The sequence below is a fragment of the Anopheles merus genome, chromosome 3L (assembly GCF_017562075.2).
Source record: "Anopheles merus strain MAF chromosome 3L, AmerM5.1, whole genome shotgun sequence".
Taxonomy (NCBI): domain Eukaryota; kingdom Metazoa; phylum Arthropoda; class Insecta; order Diptera; family Culicidae; genus Anopheles; species Anopheles merus.
The window spans coordinates 15,015,067-15,042,076 of NC_054085.1; the positions used below are offsets into that span (position 1 = coordinate 15,015,067).

The 27,010-nt window shown below is 44.4% G+C and overlaps 1 protein-coding gene across 5 annotated transcripts in view; it reads left to right on the forward strand.

Moving 5' to 3' along the window:
* LOC121598746 (zinc finger protein 423 homolog) overlaps positions 1-27,010 on the forward strand; it is an 80,266-nt gene that overhangs the window by 41,455 nt on the left and 11,801 nt on the right. For 4 of the 5 annotated variants that reach the window (XM_041925996.1, XM_041925995.1, XM_041925997.1 and 1 more), the window contains one exon: positions 22,743-23,176. In XM_041925996.1, the coding sequence (XP_041781930.1) occupies positions 22,743-23,176 (434 nt within the window). Of the gene's footprint in view, positions 1-16,976; positions 17,826-22,742; positions 23,177-27,010 lie in introns of those variants that run through there. The other variant, XM_041925999.1, reaches the window with a different exon arrangement.

Below are 27,010 nucleotides of genomic sequence, written 5' to 3' on the forward strand. Positions count from 1 at the left end.
TCACCAATAAAACATTTCAGATGACGCCGTGCTCTTGGAATGTGCGTGACACAAGACGAGGACTCATACCAGCACGTACCATTCCGGGAAGCAATCATTAGAACCGGGTAGGGTGAAAAGCGTGTGCCGCGTATGATAAACGATGTCTAGTTGCTGACCTGACAGGGGCCATGATGATGTGGCGCCGTTTCAATGTATCCGCTTCTAGGCGAGCGTTTACGCGGCGAGTTGTGCGCTTTTATGGGTCGGCACTCTTTTGCGTTTGCGAATTTACGTTTTTGCATATCCATCCCTGAGAGGGAGTGAGAGAATGCGCCTATCCGACAGTACACTGTAGAAAGCACATCTTCGATTCTGGTTCGCTTGCCAGTGGAAATGAAACAGAAGTTCTTTTAGGTGCTGGTGTCCGTTACAGAACACAGATTAGGCTTGATGGACTTGTTAGAGAACATTGCAAATTGATAGGAAAAGGTGGTTGAAATATGAATAATTCTTACCAATGGTGACTTTGCACATTGCCAGCCAGGTTCAGACTAACACCATTTTTTTGCATAAATATTTCAAACATTTTTGTATAACTAATCTCCCATGTATATCGTTTTTGTCAGTGAGATGATTGTACGCGAACTTCATAAGAAGCATTCCAGCTACCTGGGAGTTACTGGAGATAGTTTTATTGTTTCTCCCCTTGCCCCTGATGTCTTGTTTTTGCTCAGTCATTCTAATGTTTCTCCCCCCAACATCACCAAAGTGTGATTTTATTGAATTAAGCCATAAACCAAGCCTCCATGACGATGGACAGAACGTGTCAGAATTGGGAGCTAGTTTTCTCCACACCATCCCTCCCTGTGTCAGTGTTTTGTGGTTCCTAGTAGTGTTTGGTGGTAAGTTTTATGACACTCCTGCCCCAAGCCGAAACGGACGGTGCCCGACCACTGCCTGTGGTCGTTTTCGTTTTGTGACCCATGTCGATGCCGAGGCGTTTGCATGTAAGAATAAGGGAATAAGGGTGGCAAGGTCAAGCCCGTTTTGTTAAGGTGAGTGGAGTTGATGTATGTAACCGGCACCATCATAAAATATGAATTACAACGCAACCGGTAGTACCATATGACGATGAAGATGATGATGATGATCATAACCAAAGCATCAGTGTCGTTGTACGACAAGAGCACCACAGAGCGCACTTTGCCGTGTATGTGAGTTGACCCCAATTTGGAGAGGTCCCATTTACATGTTGTGCAATGTTTACAAAAAAGAAGTAGAAATAGTTGAAACACGATAACGAGCAAGAAGTTGGAGATCAATCTTTTCGTAATCTTGATTCTAATTCAATCACTCATATTTCTCCCCAGGACACACCAATTGACCAAATTTGTTGCTCCCTTTTCCCCGAGAAAACTAGCACACACACACACACACATCACAACAGAACGAACCAACCTTGTTGGCTCCGACTCCCTCCCTCAAAAACCTCTGCCAATTGTTTTAATATGTTTTATGGCGAATAAACGTGCGCGCATAATTTCCTCGTAATCGTGTGGTAAATGTTTGCCTTTACACACGCACACATTCCGTTTGCAGCAGGGAAACAGGCGAGTGAACGCGCATGGCGGTGCTACGATTGTTGCTCGTTGTTTTATGGAACCATAAAAACGGACACCGAGCCCGGCAGTGACGCGACAGTGGTGAACCACAGGGATGAGATGGGATTAACCTTTTGTTGTTGGTGTTATTTTCGCCGGCCGTCTTTTGGTGGTGCGTTTGATGGTCTTGTTGGTCGTCGTTGTCTCGTGCGTCAGGACCGCGTCACCTGGGAGAGGGTCCAACAAGAACGACACATCAGCTCGCACACAGCATGTAATGGGTTCGACGGTACTGCCGGTACCATTCCGGCAGGTCAGCTGCATGAGGCGAGACCCCGCAGCAGCATGGCGAGAGGCTCCAGTCGCCCGGAAAGGTGTTGAAAATTGTTTTATGTTACCATGGAAATTGTGTGTGTGCGTGTGTAGGAAGAGGGTAGGGGCGATTAGTGAGAGTAGAAGGGAAATTCTCATAAAAGATTATGAAATCATCTCGTTGCTGGAGTGGCTTTGGCGTTTTCTTTTTTGAAGACCGAGATCTTGATATGTTGCGCGAGCTTACCGCGATGGTAATTGTTTGATAAGACTTTGTGTGACATTTTCATTTACAGTCAGGATGACTGTTGTATTATGATGTGATTATTTCTTTATCTTTTCGTGTTTTTAAGCTAATTAAATGTCGTTCAAAATATACATACCCTTAAACTGAGTAAATAATTAGTAAAGAGTTATTTTTCATTTCAATAGGTGGTGTAACTTTTTATATTGTAAATATATTATTATTATTAAAAAAAGAATAACTTTAATATCAACGATACATGTTCAACAAGCTAACATTATAACGCAAAACACACAACAGCTTCAAACGCCACAAGTTCGTCTTCTTTCGCTCGCTTAAATTCTTTTCTGCAGCAAAGCAATAATGTTCGGGTCCCATAAGAAGGGCCCCCACTCGACCGATTACTGCACTTACTTCTATCGCCCAGGCTCAACGCTCAGCCTCAGTGTGTTGTTTTATATCACCATTCCCCTTTTGCTTCTCCTGGTCATCGCATCGAGTTTGATCCCGACCAACCCCGTGTCACCCTGGCCGGCCCGGGAGTTCGTGGTATAGAGCCAGTTACATCTTCATCTGCAGACGGCCGCTGCTGCCAGCTCCCTGTACCCGCCCGGCTCTTCCCTGGGAAAGGATTTTATTTATGAGTGATGATTTGTTGGAATTTTACTGCAGAAATGGGCGACACTGTCCTGCGGTTGCCACCGGTTGCATTCGGCAGGGTCGTCTGCTCACCCCTCGCATGGTCGTTTGCCTTTACATGCTCCGTGCGCATGTAGATCGTGCCGTGTGTATATGTGTACCTCTGATGCAGAGCGCGTACTGACGTTGACGTGTTTTTCGTGTTGATTTATGTGGTTCAGATTTTATTTCTTCTCCTGTCTCCGCATTGCGCACCAGAGAGAATGGGTGTGTGTGTGTGTGCGGGGTGGTTTGCATTAGGGTAACACACAGTGGGTTGAGATGGATATGTGTGTGTGTGTTTGTTTTGTTTTACTTGCGTAATTTGGTAAAGCATCATCAAATGCATTCAGGATTGTTTGAGAAGCGGCTGCCGCTTGGGACCCATGGTAATGCAATAAAACGATTATCTTGGGGAACTTATGACGTCGTGAAGTTTTATAGTGGTAGCCGCGGTGCATTACCTTGATTAGAAAGGAGTGGAGTTATTTTTATAACAATAATTTCTCTCTTTTTCTTCCTTCAAGTGTAGCTTTGCGGATTCAAGTAATGCACAAATGCCTAACTGCAACGCTGGTTGGGCACCCCCTGAGAAGATGATGTCTCTCCTTTTACTTGTCTACAAAAGCCCCGTTGCACAAATGTGTCCCACAAACGGTGATTATAAATGCGATCATCGCCACCATGGCACGTTGGAGACGAACCCACAACGCACAGACACACGCGCGCGCGGGATAAAACGGAAACTGCATTCAAAGTGCACCATAACCATAATCTAAAGTGCGCGCGTCTGCGTATGCAAAAGATCGCCATCATCTTATGGCGAATGCATCTTGGTGCGCGCGAGAGAACGGTGGCCCGTTTTTGGCTTCAACAATCAAGTCAGGTATTTTTCGCAACCGGGCAGCGGCAAGGTCTTCCCCGATGCCGCACATAGATTGTGACGTTGGTTCTTTATGGAGCCGCGTGTTTTGCTGTCTTAGGTTGGCTTAGCGGCGGTGCACTTGGGGATCTTTACATTCAAGGAGGGAGAAGGGGCAGAGCACCCTGTAGACGACGACGACTAGGTGACTGCCGAGCGATTTGCTACGGCTTTTTCGCTTTGTGTGCTGTGCACCTATGCAATAAAATGTCTCGATGGGGGCACCGAGAAAAGAAGCGGGTTGAATGAAGATGTCTTCGCAATTGTTGAATACCTTGGAGAAATGTTGGAGGAATTTCTTGCGCTCGTGTAGTCGCTGAACGGATCATTTTACAAACATTGATGAACTTTATTATACTCATTTTATCTTTGTTAGGTGTATATCAAAGTAATGATGGTATAGCTTCAAAATTAATTGCTTGTTGTACATTTATTGTGCCATTTCATGTTTCAAGAGTTGAACAGATACTAGTATAATGCGAGCGAAAGGGAAGAATTAGCAAACGTATTTTAATGACAGCTGCGATTGCAACAAGTGCTCAGGGGGCGATGCGTGATTAGAATTAGATTTCCGTCGCAGTAGCAGACAAACCCAGCTCGTATACCACATCGCCGCTCGCGCACGCCACAGTTCAAAGGACGCACGTAGCGGAACCGCAAAAGCCACCGACACAGCAGCACGGTGGCAGTCGCTCGCGTCGCAACATACCAACAGCCAACCAGCTGGCTCAACCCACCAAACCCCGGCTGGAAGACGATCGGGCACCGCGCGCTGTAGCAAACTGCTGCCTGGTACGAGCCTTCCGGGAGCACGTGCGCGTGGCTAAATTATCTTTCCACCCTTTCCTATTCTTCCCTCTGCTTACTGTTACCATTTACCCTGCGCTAAGGTTGCGCAAGGTTCCGCTGCTCATTTCTTTGATTTACTTTAACACTCTTCGCACCACCCGTTCGTGCCGTGTTGCTGAGAGATGATGATCCCCTTTCCAATTTCCAATCACACACACACACCCACAGACCGAATCGATCAATCCGTTGAACCTCGCGCGTTCATTTCCAGCTGCTTAATTTAACATTTTCAATCGCGCACACCAGCCGGCAATCTGCTCCAAACGCAGGTTGATGTGTTTTCTGTAATGCATTCGATTCGGAGTGGCAAGATGTCGCCACACACAAGGGACAAGCTGCTGTTGTGGGTTATTGTGGTTTCTGTCGGTCTCCCCGGTGGCAATTTACCGCAGAGGATCGGGGCTGGGGATCCTCCAGCATATTTGACGTCACACCTGTCGCACGGAGTTCAGTTTATAAGGTGTGTGGACCTCCATCGCTGGTGGAACTAAATAGCAGAGGAAAACACGATACAGCGTAAAAGGAGTGTGTCGAATTTTGTTTTGACATGACTATTAGGGCGTTGATGACAGTATGAAGGGGGCAATGTGTTTTTCAATATTTGAAGTTAACATCAATGTAGCTTAGCTTCAATTGCCTTGTTGTATTAATCAAACAATGTAATCGTGTTCGAGAACTTCAATCTGTACAGGTATTAACGTGCGATTTACACTCCGGAGCTTTAGTGCAAGTGGTAGCGTGTATGCTGTATCATTCATGAATATACTTGACCATGGATGGAATCTCATCTGGACAGCGCACGGGGCGACGGGGGGGAGGGAGGGGAATAAATAATTCCTCTGAATCCCGATGAACAATATCTTCAATTTCCTGAAGAAGAATTTACTTAAAAGTATTCTTCTAAGCTTATAATTTGACCAAGACGAAACAAGTGTTTATGAATTTAAAAGATAGGGAATGAGAATTGAAGGAACAATTTGTAGAAATTGGTAGTTTTTTAATGTAAATAGGTTTTATTGTTTTATGATACCGTACTACTCAAGCATACTAACCAAAATGTTATCTAATCATAATCTTCCATCAAAATGATTGTTCCTTCTCCCCCCTAAAACAGGTAACGGATCGTTGTTAGCCTTTCCTTTTTTTAAACATTCGCAAACATTTCTATCGTGTGCTGGTTGATTGTTGGCGTTTTTTTCTGAGGGAATATTCCCCAAAACCACACAAAAAACGGTACCATACCTCTGAGATCACGGAGCAGGGCGATCTTCCGGGGCCGTTTGATGTTTTTGCTCGGTCTATCCCCCTCATATCCCAGCTCCTACTATCATCCGCTGCGGATCAGCATGTTTTATGTGTGTCATTATTGTTCGGTTTCTGGCGAGGACGCGCGCGCGCTACGACGACTATGGGTTTTGGGGTTGTCTTTTTCGAGGCTGGTGCTCGTCGCATGTCAACCTTAGCGCGCTGCATTTACGCAGGGAGTTCGGAGGAGGGAGGGTTGTGTCCTCGTTGCTTCCTTGCGCTTGTTGCGCTTGCCGCCTTGCCGGGCGAAACCATTTACGAGCCTTGCACTCATTATTTGGTGTGTGTTTTATGGCTTTTCTGAACTCGAAAATTGTTTTATGCAGCCGCTTGGCGATCGTTACCGTTCCGTTTCCTGTTCACGGGAAGAGGGGGATATGTAGTCTCACCCTCCCCGCAAACAGGCAAAACTGGGGCCCATGTTGGCTTAATGGCGATCGCAAAGGAAATGTTTGTCGTGGTTGTTTTGTTGTTTGAAACAACAAAAAACAACAACAGTCAAACTGTTGAGGGTAAAGCATGTATTGTTTTGTTGTTAAAGGAGATATTTTTTATATCAAAGGAAGGAACTGTATTTGAATTTCCAGTAAAATAACAAGGCAATATAACTTGTTATTATGTAAGAGCAAATAACATTTTAAACAGCATGGTCATTTTACAAATTTTAAAATAATATGGAATTCCTACAAAGATCTGTTTTATGGAACTTTCTTCCTTAAACAGCTAGTCTTACACAACTAATTAAAGATAAAGACAACGCTTCATACACATTCGACCGTTATTAGTGAAGGATGTATTGTACAAAAGATTGCACTTTCTTCTTACACTGCTGCTGCTGCTGCTGTTATCTGTCACAGACCGTTTATCAACCGTACGGCTCAAGCACATGATCAACCTTTCTTTGAACCCCCCCCCCCCTTCTTTCGCCCCCTCCCTTTGTTCTACTGGATGTGGTGCAATAATAATTGTACCAACTTGCAGCGTGGCTGCTCCTCCGTGTCATGAGCGCTACCAAAAAGTCATGTACTATCGAAAACCGTTGACATTTCCTCACGTCACTGCCCTTGCCTTGTTTCGTGCTTAATCGTGCTTGCCCTTGGCGAAGCAGAAGGGGTAGCACCACCACCACCACCACCACCAGCCTTTCCAACCCTACCCCTGCAACGATTTAAGACGGTGGGGGGGTCAGCATTCCACGAGTTCATTCCTGTGGCTCGTGTCATTCGCCGCACGCAACACTATCTGCCCCACTATCTACGCCCCTCGGGGAGGATGATTTTTCGTTTTTGTGAAAAGCTGCTAAGAATGGCAGGAGGAGGAGAAGGAGGAGAAGAGTGTTGATGTAGTTCCTCTGTCTACCTCTTTCAGTAAAAATTTTCTTTGCAATCCCGCTGCAATCTGTCCGAGGAGGGGGACAATGATGCGCGGTTCACTCTCCTTTGTTACACCGTTGCCTGCGTTTGACAGATTGCATGATGTATTTTTGGCTTTCTTAAATTTATCTGCCGGCATTGTTTTGACCCCCCCCCCCCTCTCTCTCTCTCTCTCTCTCTCTCTCTCTCTCTCTCTCTCTCTCCTCTCTCTCTCGCTCTCTCGGTATGACAACCCAAAATTTCTGAGCCTGATTTGTTTTATCCAGCTTGTTTTTTCGGCACTTTCTTGCGCAATTCTTAAACTACACAGCAATTAGCTCCGGTACTTCCTCTCGCTCGGCGGTACCGTTTGCTCTACAGCATGCTTTATCCGATTGTTTTACCTGCGTAGTACATCTCTCCTGGAGGTGGAAGTTTTTCCTTTGCCAGTGCCGTGTACTGGGAGGAACTTTCCTCGCTTTGTCAGGAAAACGGTAAAATGACCAAAAGTTTGCTCATTTACATAGGAGCAAAGGGGCAACAAGAAAAAATAAAGGCAACGTTAAACAATGGCACGAAACACGCGACACACCGCTCTCGAGTAGGGAAAAGTGCATTCCTTCGCTAGAGCAACGGTAGCTTATTTATTTACCCTTTAAATTACGGTTGCTGTAAAGATTTGTGCGAAGACCTTTGCTTTGAATTGCGGTGACCTGACCTGGAAGCAGTTTGAACTGTGTGTTTTTTTTCTATGTTTATGTTTTGGAATGGTGCTCATGAGCAAATCTGTGTAAGTGTGTTCTATAAAGTACAACACAATACTTAAGATGTGGTTCATTTAATTTAGGTATATTAGAAATTAAAAGATTAAAGATTTATTGAGTCACAGCAGCTTATGGAATCATTTAAATCATCTGTGGAACATAATGCATGGCTATTTCTGTCGTAAGAGTATTAAATTATCCAGTTTCTTAACCACAAAGTATTACTATTCCTGTGACATTTGTGGACAAGCGATAGCGTAGAAAACAAATCATCTCAGGCAACAAATCAAGAACAGGAAACGAGTGTAAACAGCTCCATCAAAGTGATTAGTTCTCCTTGAGGAACATTTAAAACTGGATTAAACTGGCCCATCATCGTTTCACACCTTGTTTGCTGTGCGTGTGTGTGGGACGCATTCGGAAGCAGATGATGAGTGCCGGGTGTGGGTCACAACACTCGTTAAAGAAAGGGGATCTTGTTCGATGTTCGTTCAACAAATCTCCACGTGAGAAAAAAGAGGCTGCTTTTTAACACCTCTTTTCGATTAGCCGCTTAGCCGGCGTGCGGCCACTTCCGGTTTACCGGCCAATCCCCTTGGTCCAACCGGTACACATGTGTGTTGACTTTTCTGGATGGTGTTAACAAAAAAAAACCCTCCTCTATTGAAAGCTTTAAAGAAGATCGCGGCTCTTAATCCACAAAACATCGTACCTATGCTCTCCACGCTAGCCCTGTTACCTCCTCTCGCTGCACTATCGATTTGTAGTGGATTAATTGATTCATCACTCAAGTGGTCCTCTTTCTCCGGGCATCAAGTGGTGGTGTTTTTAATTCCCTGCTTTCCGCTTTATTTCTATGTGTGTGTGTACTTTTTACAGAACAAATAAAACGAACGAGCAAACATCGAATTGAAGGAGAAGAAGAAAAAAACATGAATGAATATCTACATACACACACATATACAGCCACTCTCTATTCGGTCGGTGGTTTGTATGTTTTGTCTACTCACCAAATAGATTGTGTTAGCTCAAGCTCTTCCTTACTTCTTTTCCTTGCACAGTTTCTCAATACTCGTTTTAAGCCTTGATTTTATTTTTCTACATTTGTTAGTTGCACCTGTATGCATTCCTGTTTTTTTTGTGCTGTTATCGTATTTTGTTGCTGCTGTGAACTTCTTCTGGGGGCTGGTCGTGGCGTGCCGAATCGCAATGATTCGCTGCTCCGGAAAGGTTAATCGTTACTGGATCCTGCTAGATATATAGAAGCAAGCAAAGCAACTCATTCTTGGACCGCACAAAGCACTTCCTGTTCCTTTTAAACTGTTTCCTGTGGGTAGTAACGTTTCTTATGTTAATATTGTATTTTAAAAAGATGTTTTTTCTCTATTCGGATGGAACTTATACAATGCTAGGAACCCTGCAGAACTCGGAAACAGTATTTGGAGCTTCCTAGTGACGTTATTATTGATCTCTACTTTACAAAACAGTCCTCCGATGCACCAAGGGCGGACATAATGCGATTAAGATCAACGCGGGACTCAAGATAAGATGACATTTCCTACAACAGGCAGCACTATGGAGCTTTATGTGACTTGGAATCATCCTGGCTTTAATGTTTCTTGTCTGCATCTGGTTTTATATCACTTCAGATTCTTTTTAGATGTTTATACATCGACGTGACTTCTTTTTTCAGTCGTTAACATACTCCTTTTTTACCTTCAATCATTTCGCAAAGTGTTGCGAGGGATCAACCCGAGCACTTTCCAAGTTGTTTTTACTTTCTTTTTATTGCATGATGCTGCTGGCCCGAAAATTGACGGCTCCCCTAACCCTTATCGAATACGCCACATCCGCATCGGTCAAACTGTGAACTGGATTAATTATTCATCAGCCGTAGTAGGGTGAGCACATCAACTCACCCATAACCTTTATCTTCACTGTTCTGTCGGTCCGATTTCAACTCGTCCAAATCACCACAGAGCTCTGGGGAAGAGGTGCGGTGGATGGATGAGGAATAGGTACACACAGAAACGGGTCACTTCAACGGGCAGAGTTAAAGTGTTTTGACCCATTCGCTGTCAGCGCTGTCAACGAGAAAAAGAGGGACTTTTCACGGCCGGCCAGTGTTGGGACGGGGTTAAAGGATTTGATTGATTTAGGGTTCGTCGCCAACGTCGCTAACGTCGTCGACCGACTTCTGTTGGCCAGAAGAGTCAAATGTGATCAAAACATAGGCTTTTGCTTTTTTTTCTCTCTATTTAGAGCTACGCAAATAAGTCATACAACCAAAAGGACATGCTCCGAACTTTTGGGCCAATTTAACAAGGATTCATTTTCGATCGACCACCGTCAGAACTCGTCCGAGCGCAGCGTGAAGCGTAGGGCGACATGGAACGCTCTTGCCGGGACTGGTACACGATAACATCTTACCGGATAGCAAGAACTCGCCCAAGAATTGAGCAGGTAGCGATGGAGACCAAAAAAAAAACTCCCTCAGGGACCTAAAAGACACTGTCGACTGAAAGATGTTAATCTGCGTTGCTTTGCGATATTCCTTTACGGTTGATTAATGATGTTCATGATCCACTCCGGTTGTCCGTCGCTGGTGTAATTCGTCAACGCAGGACGAATCATTGGATTGGATGATTAAGTAAGGACCATGGTTTTGGTCAGTGATGTCTAGTTTTGTCTGGACTGTCACCTTCCCCTTCAGGAAGGTAATTATTCGTTAATCGAGTGAGAAAAAAGAGACCACGCCGTGAGGGGAATGAAAACGGTCTCACCCCGATCTCCGCCGAGATTGAGATAAAAATGGGAATCGGGGACCCGGGAACATGGGATATGGGATGACAGAAGTCAATCACACTAACGGTGGCGCTACTGGAGTAGGAACGCCGGGGAAAAGGTAAATATTAGGAGTTGAGAATGTTTAATTGACCTCATTTGTTTCCAACCGGACAGTCTGAAGCGTCCATTAGGGCCATTTAGGAGCGTTAAAAAGTGAAGCAATTCAAAAATCCTGGAATTTAGATATGAAGGATTTCGTGGAATTTCGCTATCGATTGAGTGGATATCTCGACCTCCTTTTGCGACACAGTTCCTCGGCTAGAAGCCTAGTAATGAGCGAGGTAAGGGCAATAAAAATACATAAAAATATTGTTTCTCAGTTGTAATTACCATTTTGCCGCTTGACATTCGTGTCGCGGAGACTCGCGGCCCGAAAGCGGGACCTGGCCACTCCTGGATCGCCCAAAAATCTCAATCACGTTTGCGAATAAATCGTACTTTAAGTGTGAGTGGATAAAAATGTGACCATTCGTCCGGTCGTCTGTCGTAAATGAGACAACGCGGAAGAGTTAAGACGTGGGACAAACTTTTTTTGGGGGGAGAACTGGTATCTTGCCACTCCCTACTTCCATCTCAATCGGCAAAACCATGCACCAAGCAGCAACCACACACCAATCTGTGCTTGATTGTACGTGTGGTTTTGTTCTGCTTACGACAGGCACATACACATCTTTTCGGATCATATCTGGTCTGAAATATGGTTCCACTAAATGGTTCCACACGATTTGCAGATGCTTAAAATGCGTACACGATCACGGGCGGCTCGCGTTTTGCGCGTTAATGGCGACATCGGCGCGTATGACCGCCAGAGGACCAGAGTACATATGCACACACACTCGAGAGCAAGCGATGCGATTTAGATCTCATCATGTTGAGCTGGAATTTTTTGTTGTTTTTTTTTGTTGACCTGATCATCCGCCTACTGCTTCACAGAGGTAGGAATTGCATTTGATTCTTGTTGTTTGAATGACGCAGCAGCTGCACCAGAGGAATAAATTAAGGTCGAGCACGGAAGGGGTGCATATAACTGGGCTTTTCAAGGCAGCTCAATGTTATGAAGGAAGGTTATTATAGAATTTGCCTTAAATAAGGCTCAATTTAGTACATTCTTGATCCTTGAAGTAGTTTTTCTTTGGTTCAAATATTGATACTAACGACATTAATTTAGTTGAAGCGTATAACTATAAGATATAAATAGTCTACAACGCGAAATTTTCGTGATAGGTGGATCATACATTTTTTAATAGAAATGTTTCAATAGATATTTGAGATAAAGTTGCTCTTAAGCACTGAATTACTGTCGTACAAGGCACAGGACGCCATCACCTGGATACGAGTAGTGCTGCAGAGCTCTATTGTTGCAGGTCAGCTTGAGGATCTGCTCGAAATTCTTGAAAAACCCTCATCTCTAGCCCATTATCTTACAACATTATCTCAAAAACGGTTTTTGTGATTGCGTGCGATGCTAACAAATGGAAAGAAAAACCTTTCCTTTTTTGCTGCCAACTAAAACTGCAGAAAATCTCCACCTCACCGTAGAATGGATGGCCTTTTCCGGTCGAGATAAAATCCTACCCCGTTGCTGTGTGTGCGCACGCCTTTTGTCCCATGGCCCATGGCGGATCATTTGGTTTCATTGTTTTTCCGCCAATTTCCTGACCAAACGATGGCGGCGAGTCCACGCTAAACTCGTTCCGGTGCGGGTTCCGAACAATCGTGGAGCGTGGATTGCAAAACAGAACTCTGGAGTGGCGGGTCCGCAGAGAAGGGGGTTGTAATGAATGGCGTTGTTTTTCTGCTCGCCAAGGTAGGAAGGAAGGGACGGCTTTAATTTATAGGGCTAAATATCCGCCCAAGGATCCGGTGCTTCGCTGGGTTTAGTTTGAATGGGAGGTTTTTGCGCCACCGTATCCGGATATCCGGCCACTCACGGACTGCGCTGTGCGCTCGCACACAAATTAGCCCAAATAATGGTCCAGCGGCACGAATTTGGGTGGTTGCTGGGACTGCCGCAAGAGATTTCAACGCTCGCCCCTTCTTCAGTTTCAGTCGCTCGAAAAGCGTGCGCACGGAGGACGGCACTCGAAACGAGCTCGTTCGAAATATTAACAAAAAACCCACACCTGCAAGGGAGAGATCTTGCTTTTCGTTCCAGCCGCAGGGAGAAGCTCTCCTAACGTTGGCACTCACCCGGCAAAACAACCACATGTTGCTTCTAAACGCCAACTGAGGGGCTGTAAATAAAGAGTGCCCCAAGTACATAACAACAACCGTTTGCCGGTGTGTCCTGCTGCGTGTGCGTCCGTTCGTCTTCCTTTTTTGAAAATTCGAGCAAACGACCAGCCCCGTCCGTGCGAGCGAGAGTGAAGAGGCGCTACTGCAAAAAGGCGTGGCCTAAAAGTCGAGCAGCGACAACGCGCTGCGGTGCTGCTGCTACTGCTGCTGTTGTGTACCTTTGCGCTGGGTGGAGCTACAGGGTGACGATGATGATGGCGCAAACTCGAATTTCGTTACCTTTTCTGTAAAATAAGGATAACAAAAAGAGTAAAGAAAAAAAAAACAAACAACGCTGCGGTTCAGCAAATGCAAATTGGTGCAAATGCCACACACACACAAAGCCCGTCCAGCGTTTGTTCGGAGTCAATTTTGGGGCGAAAATCACTGCGAATAGTAGCAACACGATTGCAATGCTGGTGCTGTTCATTAGCAAACTGTTTTTTTTTTGTTTGTAGCGGACAACATCTCTTCGCGATTTTTGCTAATTGATTGACAGTTGGATGCGTAAAGTTGCGTGCAGGCTCTCTGCCCTCTGTCTTTGAGACTCTTTGGTTGAACGCGATTTGCATAATGTAGATTGACTATGCAAGTTGACCTATGACCTAGGCAGGTAGATCATGGCAAAATACGATGCAATGCATCTGTTGCATCACATTTGAATTAGTAATACGACTTTATCGGAATTCTGAGGAAAAGATAGTCTCGCAAGAGTTGAATTCTTATAAATAATTATATCATTTTGCAGCTTGTGGAGAAACATGCACGATGATCTACTTAACTGGAGCAAAGTATTTTCCGAAAAACTGTAAGATAGATGACTATAATTATGTATTTCGTGTTGCATTCAATTTTTGCTGTAAAGTAGAATAGTGTCTTAGCTTATTTGAACATTGTTAAACAGAACTTCAAACCTTTAGCGCGAATAAAGCCTCCAATCCTTTGACAAAGTGTGCCAACTTCTCAAGATATAGTAAACAATATTTGTTCCAAGTGTAAGCTCTTCAAATTTATAGACAAATACTGCCTATTAATGTTTAAAATAGAGGGTTTAAATTGTAATAAAACAGCAAAGTTGCATATAATTGTGCTTTGCCCTCCAAGGTAATTAACACAACTATCGTACGTTGCGCACAAAAAGCGCCAAGCCTTAATATCAGGTGACAAAATGTACTGCTTTAACCTCAAAATAGCGTACAACATGCTACATTTCAATTGTCAACGCTGTGCCACACCACCGTCAATCCGGCAGCCACACAGCACAGAGAACACATAAAGTACATTTAGTTGCAACTTTTCACCTCCCGCACGTCCATTGCTCCATAAGGTTGATTTGGTGACTTTTTAATTGAAATTACGATGTGTGTGTGTGTGTGTGTGCAATGGAATAAATTGTTTCCCTGTGTCTGAAAGTGTCTCTGTTGGATCGTGTTGGTGTATGTATCTCTATTTTTGGGGACAAAAATACACCACTGTGTGGCAGCAAAAGTAGTGAACACCAACAGTAAGTGGAACTTATTTTTCGGACAGTGAGGGAAAGAGAGTGTGTATCGCAGCCGCATGTCCTCCCCTGGTCCCCTGAATTGCACACAGACAACAAAATTTCGATACAAATGGGAAAATATTGTACATTTTCGCCCACCAATAGATTTCGGTGGCCGGGAGAGACATGACACGTATCGTAGCAGCAGCAGACGCCACCGTGTGGTAAATGCATTCATCTGCCCGTGCACATTTAAATTCAACCAAAAACGATCTGTGTGTGTGTGCATGGAGGGCGAACACAGCGGACGGCTGAAAGGGCTGTCCATCACCAAGGGATAAAAAAGGGCAGAATCACAATTGAAATCAGTATCCGGAGTGGTTTTGCAAATTGAAGCAACACATATTCACACACACACGCACACACACCCTGGTTGGTTTTGACGTGGGCAGAAACAGTTCCCAGTTCCCGTTGACATGTTGTGCACGCAGAGGCGGCAGAGGGATAGGAACGGTTATGAATATTTCATTTCGTTCACCGAAATCAGAAACACGTAGAACGAAGCAGCAGAATTGTGGGCAGAGAAAAATCCAAAACCCCCAAAGCAGAAGAGGAGCGGTACGCGGTGGAAAATCGGAGAAAACCACGGCGGACAGTTTTGTTGGGGTTTTCGGTATAAGTTGCGGTGCCGTGACGGGTTAGCCTGAACGGTTGTGGGAGTTGTTTAGCTGTTTTTTGGCTTCCGAGAGCTTGTGGTGGAGTATTGATATTGATTTTTCATTTAAATCAGTTCGAAATTGCATCTAGAAGTTTGTTTGCAACAAGTTGCAGTTGGCTAATTTTGATACTGCAACAGATAAATCTTTCAAATATTTGAACAAATTTTCCCAAAATTTAACTTTATAATTTTCAATCTTCCATCTACAATACAAATATCTCTGTGTGTCATTGAGTTTACAGTAAAAACCAAAAGTGCTGTTCGAAGGAGGAAAAATACCCCAAAACTGACAGCCGAAATTGAAATTTAATTCACCTTCAATCCAAAATGGCCGCCAATTTGCCAAAGGGTCCGTCCTGTACTAATGCCAGACAAAAAGCATTCATTCTTTTCTTTAAGATTTTTTCACCTTTCAAACAAACCAAACCGCAAAACCAATCCCTTCGACGAAAACGAGCCATCGGATCACGGAAACGTGAAATCTGTCGGCGTAATTTAATCCTTGGTCTCTCTCTCTCTCTTTCTCTCGCTGCCAATTGGCGACTGGCAGTTCCTGAAGGCGCTGTTACCTGCCTTGGTTTTTTTTTGGTAAGAACTGTGCAGTTCCCTTTGGTTTGCGCCCTTTCAACAATTAAGCCTTTTTTTGTTTGATTGTTGCGCGAAATGAATCCGCTAACCGTCTTTTTTCCGCGGCAAATGCAATTGGTGAAACAAAACAAAAAAAAAACAGAAACGAAAGCCGCCATTTCTAACTAAAGGATACTGGCAGGAAAAAGGATTTCCTGTTCACTGTTGTTTTGGGACGAAATCCTTTCCCATTCTTTTATGCCATTCGATCGCGATTCCATTTCAAGAAGAAAGTTGAGTTATAAAAGCTCTTATGATAATAATGTATAATTATATATACCCTCGGGTGTGCTGGCAGTGCCCTACCGGGAGTGTCCTGTGTGATAAAAGCACCCAAAAATCCAGCTCATTCCTCCCATTCCCCGTAGAATGCTCACAAAGTCCCCAGAATGTCCCTTTGTTTGCTCTGTCTTTGACTAATTGTCACCTGCGAGTGAAAACAGGACGACCGGACTGTGTTCTGTTCGGCGGCTAGGACTCACCGGCCGTTCAGCCCTCAGTGTGTGTTGTGTGCATGCCAGCAACACCATTGGGCAAGCGAAAGGTGAACCCAAAGGCCCCGTTCTCTGCTTGCTTCATTTATTTTGTTTATATTTATCCACACCGTACATAAGCCAAGCGCAAGCGGAAAGGAGAACAGCTGGGGCAGAGGGGGGGAGGGGTGCTGTGGCACCACGCAACAACATTTCAACCCTCTCGATGGCACCAACCCACCACCACTGCACTACAATGGCGTCTCGGGCGGTATCTCGGGGCGTAAGGGAGATCTCCATCTCGGTTGCGCTCCGTGCGCGCCCGTACGCCAATCGCAATCGCGCTGTCTCGCTCGCCGTTTGCGCGCCACACGGGCGCTCTCGTTCGCTCTCCCAAAAGCGGTTAGGAGCAACGGCAGCAGCAGCAGCACAATACACACACTCGCAGCACGCATCGAACGAATCGGTGTATGGGCGCGAACCCCGGGCGAGACCGAGGGCCAAAAACCCGGCACACCGATTCGTGGTGCGCGTCGTCGGCAACGCTTTGGTGGCGTTCGCGTCCCAACAGGGCTCTCATTCACCTTTCGGCAAGGTTTAGGTGATGATGTTGCGCTTCGCTCTCCGGTCTATGCTGCTGCTGCTGTCTGCTGCTGCCTGCTAGAGCCCGGGGATACACCACCTTGGCTATCCTGTATATCGAGCTGGGTGACCTGTGAATGTGTGCGTTGTTGTATGTGTGTGTATGTGTGTGTGTTGATGTGTGATACACAAGTGATGCTGCAGAGTGACTTCAACGGTGGCGTGTTCCGTTTGAGCGATTGATCAAAATTTTGCTGGGGAAAAAACAAAATTTGATTTTTCTCGATTTTTTCCCCATTTTCCCGAAAACCATCAGTGTCCTTATTTTGGGTGCCCTCGGTCGCGCGTTGCCTTTGTGTGTGTGTGTGTTGTTTTGTTAGCAGTTTTACTACAAGTGATCTCGTGAGTGTTTCTTAGTGAATTTGTTTTAATATTTTACCAATGTTACTGTTACTTTGTTCCGCGTGTTGTGATTTGTGTTCGTTGTGAACGTTTACGAGTTCGTTGTGAAGCGCCTTTTTGCCTCATTTTTTGCTTGGCCCATCATGTTGTGGGTGCGTGCAGGTGGTCCCGCCTTGTTCTGTTACAACGATTCGGTACTGTGCTGTGTTTCCGTGTGCACTGTGAACCCCGTGCGCCTCGCTCCGTTGCGATGGCGCTGAAGATGCTCTACCGTGGCCCGAGCACCAGACTGGAAACGTTGATCGAGAAGATACAGCAAAACACGAACGCTTTCGGTGTCGGCGGCATGATTGCGCCCGGTGCATTGGGTGGTGGTATCGGTGCGATGAAGGAGTTTTCCCTCGGACAAGGTAGGATTTGTAGGGTGCGGTTGTAATTATGGCACAGAAAAGGTACTTCGGTGTATTGTGGTGCTAGCTAAGGAAACATTCTAAATAGTGCAAAAGACTTCAATGCCCGATAAATGTAGACAGTTTTTTATGTTACTGGGAATTTTATTGAAAGTTTCAAATTTTTCACTTCTTATAAAACACTGCTAATTGAAGGTGACGTCTAGCATGCAGTAAACTGATCTTAAATCATCTCTTTGTCATTCGTGATTGGTCCCGATTGTTTGATGTCTTCACCTCACTTGGCCTATGCAACTCGAGGCGAATATTATACAGCCGAACGAAACTACCTTCGAACGATTCTATCGATCAAATTCCACATAGAGGAATTTGCATATTCCATATTTGTGCAATTAGATCTTGTTGGTTTATCAGCATCGTTAATATGTCCAGCTGTTTCCAATAGGAAAGGAATTGTCAATAGCTACACTCTTTCTTGTTCAATCGAATGCTATTATCTAAATAGGAAAGGATCGGTGATGTGATCAAAAGATGCGACGGCACATACCCAGAGACGACCAGTTAGGTCGATTTATAGATCGAGCTAAGGAGAGATCTGTTCATTACTAGGACTATGAATATTTGGTATTTAGGCAAATGTGTCCTTCTTCTTTTTCTTCTTTTGGTGTTACAACCTTATCGGTCAGGTCAGACTATTGCAGGTTTTGTAGACTTATTATCATTACATCATAACTGAAATAATTGTCACAGTGCTTCCGTACGAGGATAGGAAGAAATTGAAAGAATTCCGACAGGCCTTGTGCAAGTCGGCGTTTTTAGTTTATATCACGCTTCCGTCAGGCAGTGCAATCGTCTCAGAAAAGAATTGAGAAGGCAGAGATACTGAAATGGATGTCAGTTTAATTTACATCAAAATGTGATGCTTATTGTATAGTCAATATGTATTATTCTAATTATTGTGAATATTTTTCTATGTATCACTGTCTATGTCTCTATTTATAATATTTATTTAATTGCAATTACTTTGTTCTTCAGTTAGGTAATTAATTCAAGAGCCATATAATTCACAATCTTGAAAGCAGAATAAAGTAACTTTTCCTTTAATATATCTTGTAACGTACATTAAAGGTATACATTTGTATTCTTCAAACCAGCTTAACTATTATTGAAGGCCAGAAATCTCAAACAATTTTGGAGGTTTCTTTTCGTTTTCTGTTTTCTCTTCCCCTTCCTTTTGAGTTGAGTTTATTTCTGTCTAATATTTGTTTCATTGCGTTTAACAATCGGATCATGTGATGTCCTTGAAAAGTCATCTATTATGTCGTCAGTAACACAACTCAAACTCAAGGTGTTTGGCAGGATTAGATTGAGAGCTTAGGCACAGCATCATGGGTACATTTTGCGATTATGCTTTGATTTAATCGTGCTAGATCTGGGCGTACCAAAATTTGTGATCAATCAGTATGTTTGAGGTAATACAGGCCGTTATTTATGATTAGAAAAAAAAAATACACCAATAGTAAGTAGGATTCATTTTACGACGAAGAACAACATGATTCGTCTTTGGCATTTGTTTTAAATTTACGATACGAGGAGCAGAATAGTCGAGGTACCATAACTACATAAATGGAGTGCAACAACCTCATTTCCAAATGAAACAATTAATTTGTCCCAAATATTTAATCTAATGTGCCTCACTCCAAACATTCAACGACGCACTCGTGTCTTACCCCACTGAAAACAAAACTTTTCCTCTAATCATTTCCATCCACTGCACCACAAAACCCTCCAAAAACTCCCATAAATCAGTTTAGCCCTTTATTAACCGGAGCGGGATTCATTTACACAAACGCCACACGACTTTAATAATGACGCTGTGTGGCGACAAAACTCGCCCTCTCTCGACACAACACAGATAAACCAACCTCCTCGTGAGCAGTATGATGATAGGGACGAAATTTAAATAAAAAATTACCGCCCCACTGTAATTACACCACGCGGCAGGGTCCAGCCAGTGTCTAGCAGCACGCGAAAGGAAGTTTCAATTAAAACGCAAAGCAAAACGCTGTCATCGCAGCACCACCAGATGCGCCACGGCGACGGTCGACGACGGCTCAAAAAGATCCGTTCCGCTGATCGTATCGCGCCACGGTGTCCCTCCCTGGGACATGGGGGGCAGTGGACGGTGGTCAGCAATCATCAGAGTTGCTCTGCCCCGATCGGTAGCCGGAGGGAGACGTTGCGAGTTTGAAAATGAAACAATTGATAATTCCCCGCACTCGGAGCGTTTTATCCCACTTTGCCACTTGACTGATGGCCAGGGGGAAGCTTTTTGGGGGTAGGGAAGAGCAATTATGACATTAAGGTTTTAATATCAAGATTAAAGACGATTTATCGTCACATCAGCACACCCGGTCAAACATCGCTTTTGCACATCGCACTCCTCGGTGCCGCGTGTGTTCTGTCCGTCACCAATGGGATCGGGCACGGCGGCGGGGCCCAACATGCCCAACATCAAAACCGGAAACAGGGGGGCCACCAGGAATTAGTGTGTCCACGCGTGGTTGCAAGGGAGCTGCTGCTGCCGCTTCATTAGCAATATGCAGCAGTAAGTGATAAAAAGAAAACCGGATATACCCTGTTGACCTTTCGGTGCTGCGCGGATTAACGAATCCCGGGCGGCCACAGCACCAGCTGCAGCTGTTGTGCTGTGGTGTGGTGGTGGCGGTGGCCTCCATGAACACATGCACACACATGAGCGCGCTCTCGGAGGCAATTAAATTAGAAGCGATTTTCATTAATTCATTTGCCTCCTGCGCGAGTAGCGTGTGGGGCGCGCAGACCATACGCATCATCAACACCTACTGTGCGCGTACACATACGCACGCCTACTACGATTGTTGTGGTTTTCGATGGAGAACACAAGAATAGTTTCCGGTTAATTCTGAGCGTTTTTACAGGGTTTTCCAGGAGTTCTCATGGCTGTGGGACACTTTATTGACTCTTTCTTACGTGAGATGAACGTGTAATGGGAATTGGGCTCTATAGCATGCTTGTTGGACAAATCCAATAGGAATTTCCAAGGAGCCTGTCCAAAAAGGGTGCCTTCTTCTTCCGATTTCCATCATATGAAGTTCACTTCCACCCAGAAAGAGTCAAGGAAGTCTCCCAAAACTATGAGAACCCCTGGATAACCCTGTAAAATAATAATGAAATCAGTTAAAATGGATTAAATCTTGAACGAGAAGAAAAATCTGTAATTAAGTATTAAAATAATTTTAAAATGTTTAAACTTTTCGGAAGAACAAGACAATCATCTTCCACAACCAAAACCTTCACCAGGCACCACTTTAGCGCACAATAAAAACCCCGCAACAAGGTTCGCCTTTTATCACGCCACCCCTAATTGGCCTTAATGTGCGGAAAATGGGGCCTCTCTCCAACTGAAGCGGGCGGGGGAAGGGAAATGGGTTCACACTTAACCTCACACTTCCGAGGTCCCTTCCTTTTGGTATTGCGCGTTTTAGGGCGCACGCCAGCTCTTTGCGCATGGAAATGAGGCAGTTTAATTTGAACGAGCGAGAGAGGGCTGTTCGTGTTCGTCAATTGGCGGCAGTCCATCAGTTTTTTTTTATTTCGTGTCCCTGGTCCAAAGTGATACAATTAGGTGGTAATGAAGTGTGTGGGTGGGTGAGATAAGGAAAGGGAAGAAAGAGTGGGGGGGATGGTTACTTAAGATTAATCAAGAGCGAAATCCCCACCCGAGCGGCGGATAAAGAACAGAGCACGGTGCAGTAGCTTGGTCGGGGCGGCCTCCAAACAGGATGTAAATAATTGTACTTGTGAGATGTGTGTTTGAGTGAGTGTTTGTTTGTTGTAGGTGACGCGGGCCGGATAAGGAAATTAATTTACACTTGGAGTTTGGTGTGGTGCATCTGTGATCGGCGACTGTCCGTGAATGATAAGACAATATAAATTAAGGAATCATTTTGTGCGATGCTCAGCATACTGTGAAGGTCTTGAATCTTGAGTTCAACCGTCTGTTATACCCAGAGAGAGAGAGAGAGAGAATCATTCCAAAATATTTATGTATGCAAAAAAAAATAAATCACTGTTAGCTTGTACGTTGGGAAAATTGGGTCAACCCGCACACACGCTGAAAGTGAAGTCAAATATGCTCCACAAATCAAGACATCAATTTTCATGTTAGCGTTAGGTTGTTAGTATCACGCTCTCTTATCCTTTTACCGCCGCTAGCGATGCACATCAACAGGTCGTAAATTTAAATTTCTCCTGCTTTCGGTTCCGTAAAAGGTATCCTTTTTATTTCGCTCTTTCCACCCAATGACATCTTGAGGAAAGAAAACAACGCACACTCGAGAAGAGCAACAAAAAAAACAAGCTCCAAATAACGAATACGAATGACTGGATGGATGGATAGATTGGTTGATGGGATATCATTTGTTGATGGTATTGATGGTGGAAAAGGAAAAGATACTCAAAACACACACACACACACAAGAACAGAGCCGCAAAGGAGGAAAAATTGCAACTCTTACCTTTTTTCTTATCTTCCCCCTGTTTTTTTGTTCTTCACGAGGATATAGGGCAGAGATTGAATTTATTATCTCATCGTATGAGCAGGAGACGAACCCCTTCCAATAGCATTGTTGCTGGTTGGTAGCACAAAATAACAGAAATAATGCAAATTCATGCGTGAAGTGTGTTTGCGAAAATTGTGATTGATAACGTTAAGAAATGGTGTGTCATTATCGCTTGCCCCTTTCATTATTGTGTGTGTGTGTGTGTGTGTGTGTGAATTTTGAATCTAATATCTAATCAATCAATTAACCTAATTTTTGAAAACAAACATTGAATTTTTCTTCACTCTCTCTTCACTTCTTTACACTTATACAGAGCTATACTCGTCCCACACTTCGTCCAGCTTTTCGCCCTCAATTTCGGACGGCATGACAACGCCCAACTCGATCCCCGAGCCAAACGATGGGCCAACCACGCTCGACTCGGGCGCCGCCGGTGAAAAGCAGTACCGGAACCATCACCCGCATCATCAGCTGCACCCGCGGCATGTGCATCATCTGCATCATCGCCGGGCCGGTGGCATCGGTGGACATTCTTCGACCGGCGGCAAGGAAGGTGGTGGCAAGTCGTCCTCGAAACACCATCAACAGCATAATAACAACAACAACAACAACAGTAGTAACCACCACAATCACAACAATAACAACAACGGCAAGGGGCTGGGTGGTGGTGCCGGCAGCAGCACCTACCATTGCCAGTTCTGCGAGAAAACGTTCCCGCGGCTCGGCTATCTCAAGAAGCACGAACAGGTAAGGGATGGTTTGCTTTATAAAACTGAGCAGAATTGTTGCTTAAAGGCACGAAAATGCTTCTTCTTCTTCTATTTTGCGTAACGTCCTACGTGGACATGCCGGCCTATACAGGCTTTCGAGACTTAATTCATTACCACATAGCCGGATAGTCAAATCCCTGCTACGGGGAGACGATCTATTCTTGGTTTGAACCCATGACGGGCGTTATTGAGTCGTTCGAGATGACGACTGTGCCATGGCATCGCCCCAGCACCAAAAGGGTTGTACTGTGAATGTTTGCTGATTGAACGTCTTCCCAAGATGTCTTGTTTCTCTGAACAAAGTCCCCTGAAGTCTCTAACAGAAGTATGTTATTCTAAGTTCAAAGAATGCAATAAGGAGTAGTTTGCTTTAAAAGCTAAACAGAATTGTTACGTATAAGTACGACACGTTATGAAGACTAGCTGGTCTGTAGCCTCTCCAGGATGACTTTTTTTCTGGGATATTCATATTTGAAGTCTCTCTAAAGGTAAGTTCTCTCAGATGTATGTTATTCTGAGTTCAAAGGATGCCATATTGTATTAAATCATACACAGGCTTGTTGAATGGAATCTCACTAAGCTCCTTCTCTAAGCTTCTTAGTCTCCGCTAGATGACTTGTTTCTTTGTGATATTCATCCCCGAAGTCATTGGAATTTCTCACCGAAATATGCTATTCTCAGGTCAACGGATTTATTCTTCAACAATATTGTCCCACATGATGTACAGGGTTTTCGAGGATTATATAGACAGCGATTCTGTAGTGCTGTCGTTTGTTTTGTTTACACCCTGTGCGGGAACGTTTAATTTTTCATTCTTAAATGTCCTAAATGTAGGTAATAATCATTCTCCAAGCTGTTTTATGCATAAATTAGTTTAAACAAGCATATTTTTTCGAAACCCGTTTGTTTACCTTCTGATGAGAATGATCCAAGCTGAAGTCCATGGGGTACGAAAGTGGCAGCTCTACAGTATAACCGAACATGTCAACGCCTACTTCCGAAAAAATTCTATATCTCGCTCATAGTACACCCTTTTGTAAGGTTCTCTACGATTAATGTATGCTGTAGAATCTTGCTTGTAGAATCTCCCTCTATGCTGTAGAATCTTGCGAGGATCACCTTACCAAGACTTCTTGAACTTTATGCCTAACCAGAAGATTCATTTGTACTAGAAGGACTAACTTCAATGTATTTAATAACCAAAACGATTAACCTCAAGGTTTCAAAGCAAAGACCTGCCGGAAACTTATTACAAAGTCCACTAGAGTGGACTTCCCTGTTTTCCACCACCTCACAGAAAAGACACCTTATTGGGAAGTGTTTAAAAACCTGTTGCACGGTAATCGATCGATTAGTTGCTCCGATGCTCGGATCGGTAAAGAGCATAATTGCGATTCGCGTGATTGCTGGCATTACCCCGGTGCCAATGAAACAGGAACAAGAAAAAAAAAACAGCCCGCTCAAAGTCAAGGTAACGTCCAAGAGGCTCTGTCTTGTCAATCCCTCAACACGTCTCCCGTGATGGTCTGGCGATTGGACATTGATTTGTGGTGGCGCTACCACCACTTAACCGTGACATACGGATCAAAAGCTGTCGTCGTCGTTCATGTTCCATCACACCCTGTCCGAAGCGATCCGGAGTTGATCATTTGGGTGACACAAAACAAACAACCGACGGAAAGGTAATGTGTGTGTGTGTACAGTACGAATGGCATAGACGGGGTGCAGGGGGACGACAAGGGCGCGACATGTTGTGGAGCGATTTAAGGAATTTGCAACCCTGTTGTCGGCTGTTGTGGTGGATATGTTGTCGAGCGGTGGAATTCAGACTTTCTTTGCTCACTCCCGCTGAGTGTGTGTGTGTCTCGGGTCACCTTAAGCCCCGCGGACGGGGGGGTTTGCACCTTTGGGACCCGCTCAAAGCACACGTTTTAACGACCGATGGACAATTAATTAACCTACCTTGCCAAGAGGGAAGGCAGGAAATTGCGATGCTCTTTTGAAATCGTCCGCCACCGATACAAATTCCACCCGTATCGCTAAACGGGCCGCAGTCGCGGTCCCGGTCCCGGGGTCCGGTTCGAAAACGATCGATAAAATTGTCACCCTGAGTCACCCTCCAACAGTAGTTGGAAAGTCGGCACTCAACAACAGGTGGTCAATCAATCATGGCACAACCGTCCAACCATTATCGCCTTAGAGCGAAAGGAAAACGGAAGAAGATCTCTCCTGGGAAAACGGGACCTGCCAGATGCGCGCTGCCCGTTGTATGTGTACAGGCGCGACGGGTAATTAAAAGAAGTAAAGCGCAACTCTTCTCCTTCTCAGAGCAAACAGTTACACAAAATCTGAAGTCGCTGACAGGGAAGAGGTCATCCTTTAAGTGCGAAACGGCGCGACTCATGGTCGCACCTTTGACGTGTACTAATGAGCGTAAGATCGAACCTTCTGTCCAGGAAGATAGATATACTTGGGAATCGTCATTAGAGAGCTCTTAGCTCTTCGGAAGGAATGTGTCCCCCGTGGGGTATCAGATTACATGACATTGATGGCCGGCTTGGCCTTCGGATGAAGCACTTGTTGCTCAAACGTCTTATCAATGAGTGAAGGATGAGCAATTTTAGCATTCCTTAGCATAATTTACGACACTTGTTGTACGACAGCATTCTCCTGGTGTGTGTTCGCATTGTTCTCTGGAGGTTGAGTGGGCTAAACTGAGTGCATTAGAGTATGATTGAGTTCATTATGAAGGTATTGAATGTTGTGTTCGATCTATTTTGTCCATTCACTGGATATGTTTAACCGTTTATCTCTACTGGACTTTTTTTAGATCTATTTTTGTTTCCTATGTCAATTTTGTTTCCTTTTTTAACTTTTATAGTTATTAATGACCTTCAATGTGATTTTTTTCAATCTTCTTCTATAGGCGTTGTCTTTCTTGAATGTTTTCTTTTCTTTTATTCTTTTGAATTCTTAGTTACGACTTTTCATTGAAGTTCAATTTAAACCAATCTGAATGCTTTTATTATCAAATATTGCTTATTGGATTTATTTGCTTTAGAATCATATTGGACTTTTAAGAATTTACTTTCCAATATACTTCTGGCATAGTTCTACTCGTTTCTGTTAGATGGCGTTACTGTCAACTATCATCGACACAAAATGATAAATTGCTCTCAATATCTTAAAGATTAAAAGATGTCCTGTTTGCAACTACTTAAATTCCGCTCCCGAAGAACTACTCAAACTACCGGATCTACACATCAAAGAACGATCCAAAAACTACTCCACCACAAGAAGTACAAGACGTCTTAACTGAACCGTTCAAAACACGGCATGTTTACACAATAGAGCCAGTAGTGTATAATTTATGTGACAGCCCCCAAGAAACCCTGCCCCGGAATGCGGGGGGCGGCTACATATCCTGTCCAATTTGTATCTTCATGCTCATGCCAATCCCAATGCCCTTCGGTCACTTCTTACGAAACAAGACACTGGAATTGGGGTGGCGTCATGGAAGGAAAGTTTGCTTGTAAAGTTGTCTCTTGGAGCTACAGTCGTCTTGAGTCGTCGGCAGCGCCTTCGAAGCGGGGTCGATTGTTGTCTTGGGTTTTGTGTGCGTTGTGTGTTTGTGTGCCTGGTGACTTCCAAAGTAAACCCCGGAAGCTGCTTTAGAAGGGGCAGTTAACGGCAAGCGCAACCAGTCACATAACGGGGCAGCGACAGTTCGGCAAACGGCAACTGTGTTCCTCCTCTGTTCTCTTCTCCCCAAACAAAGGAGATGTCTTTTTCCAAGACACTTGTACCCTCC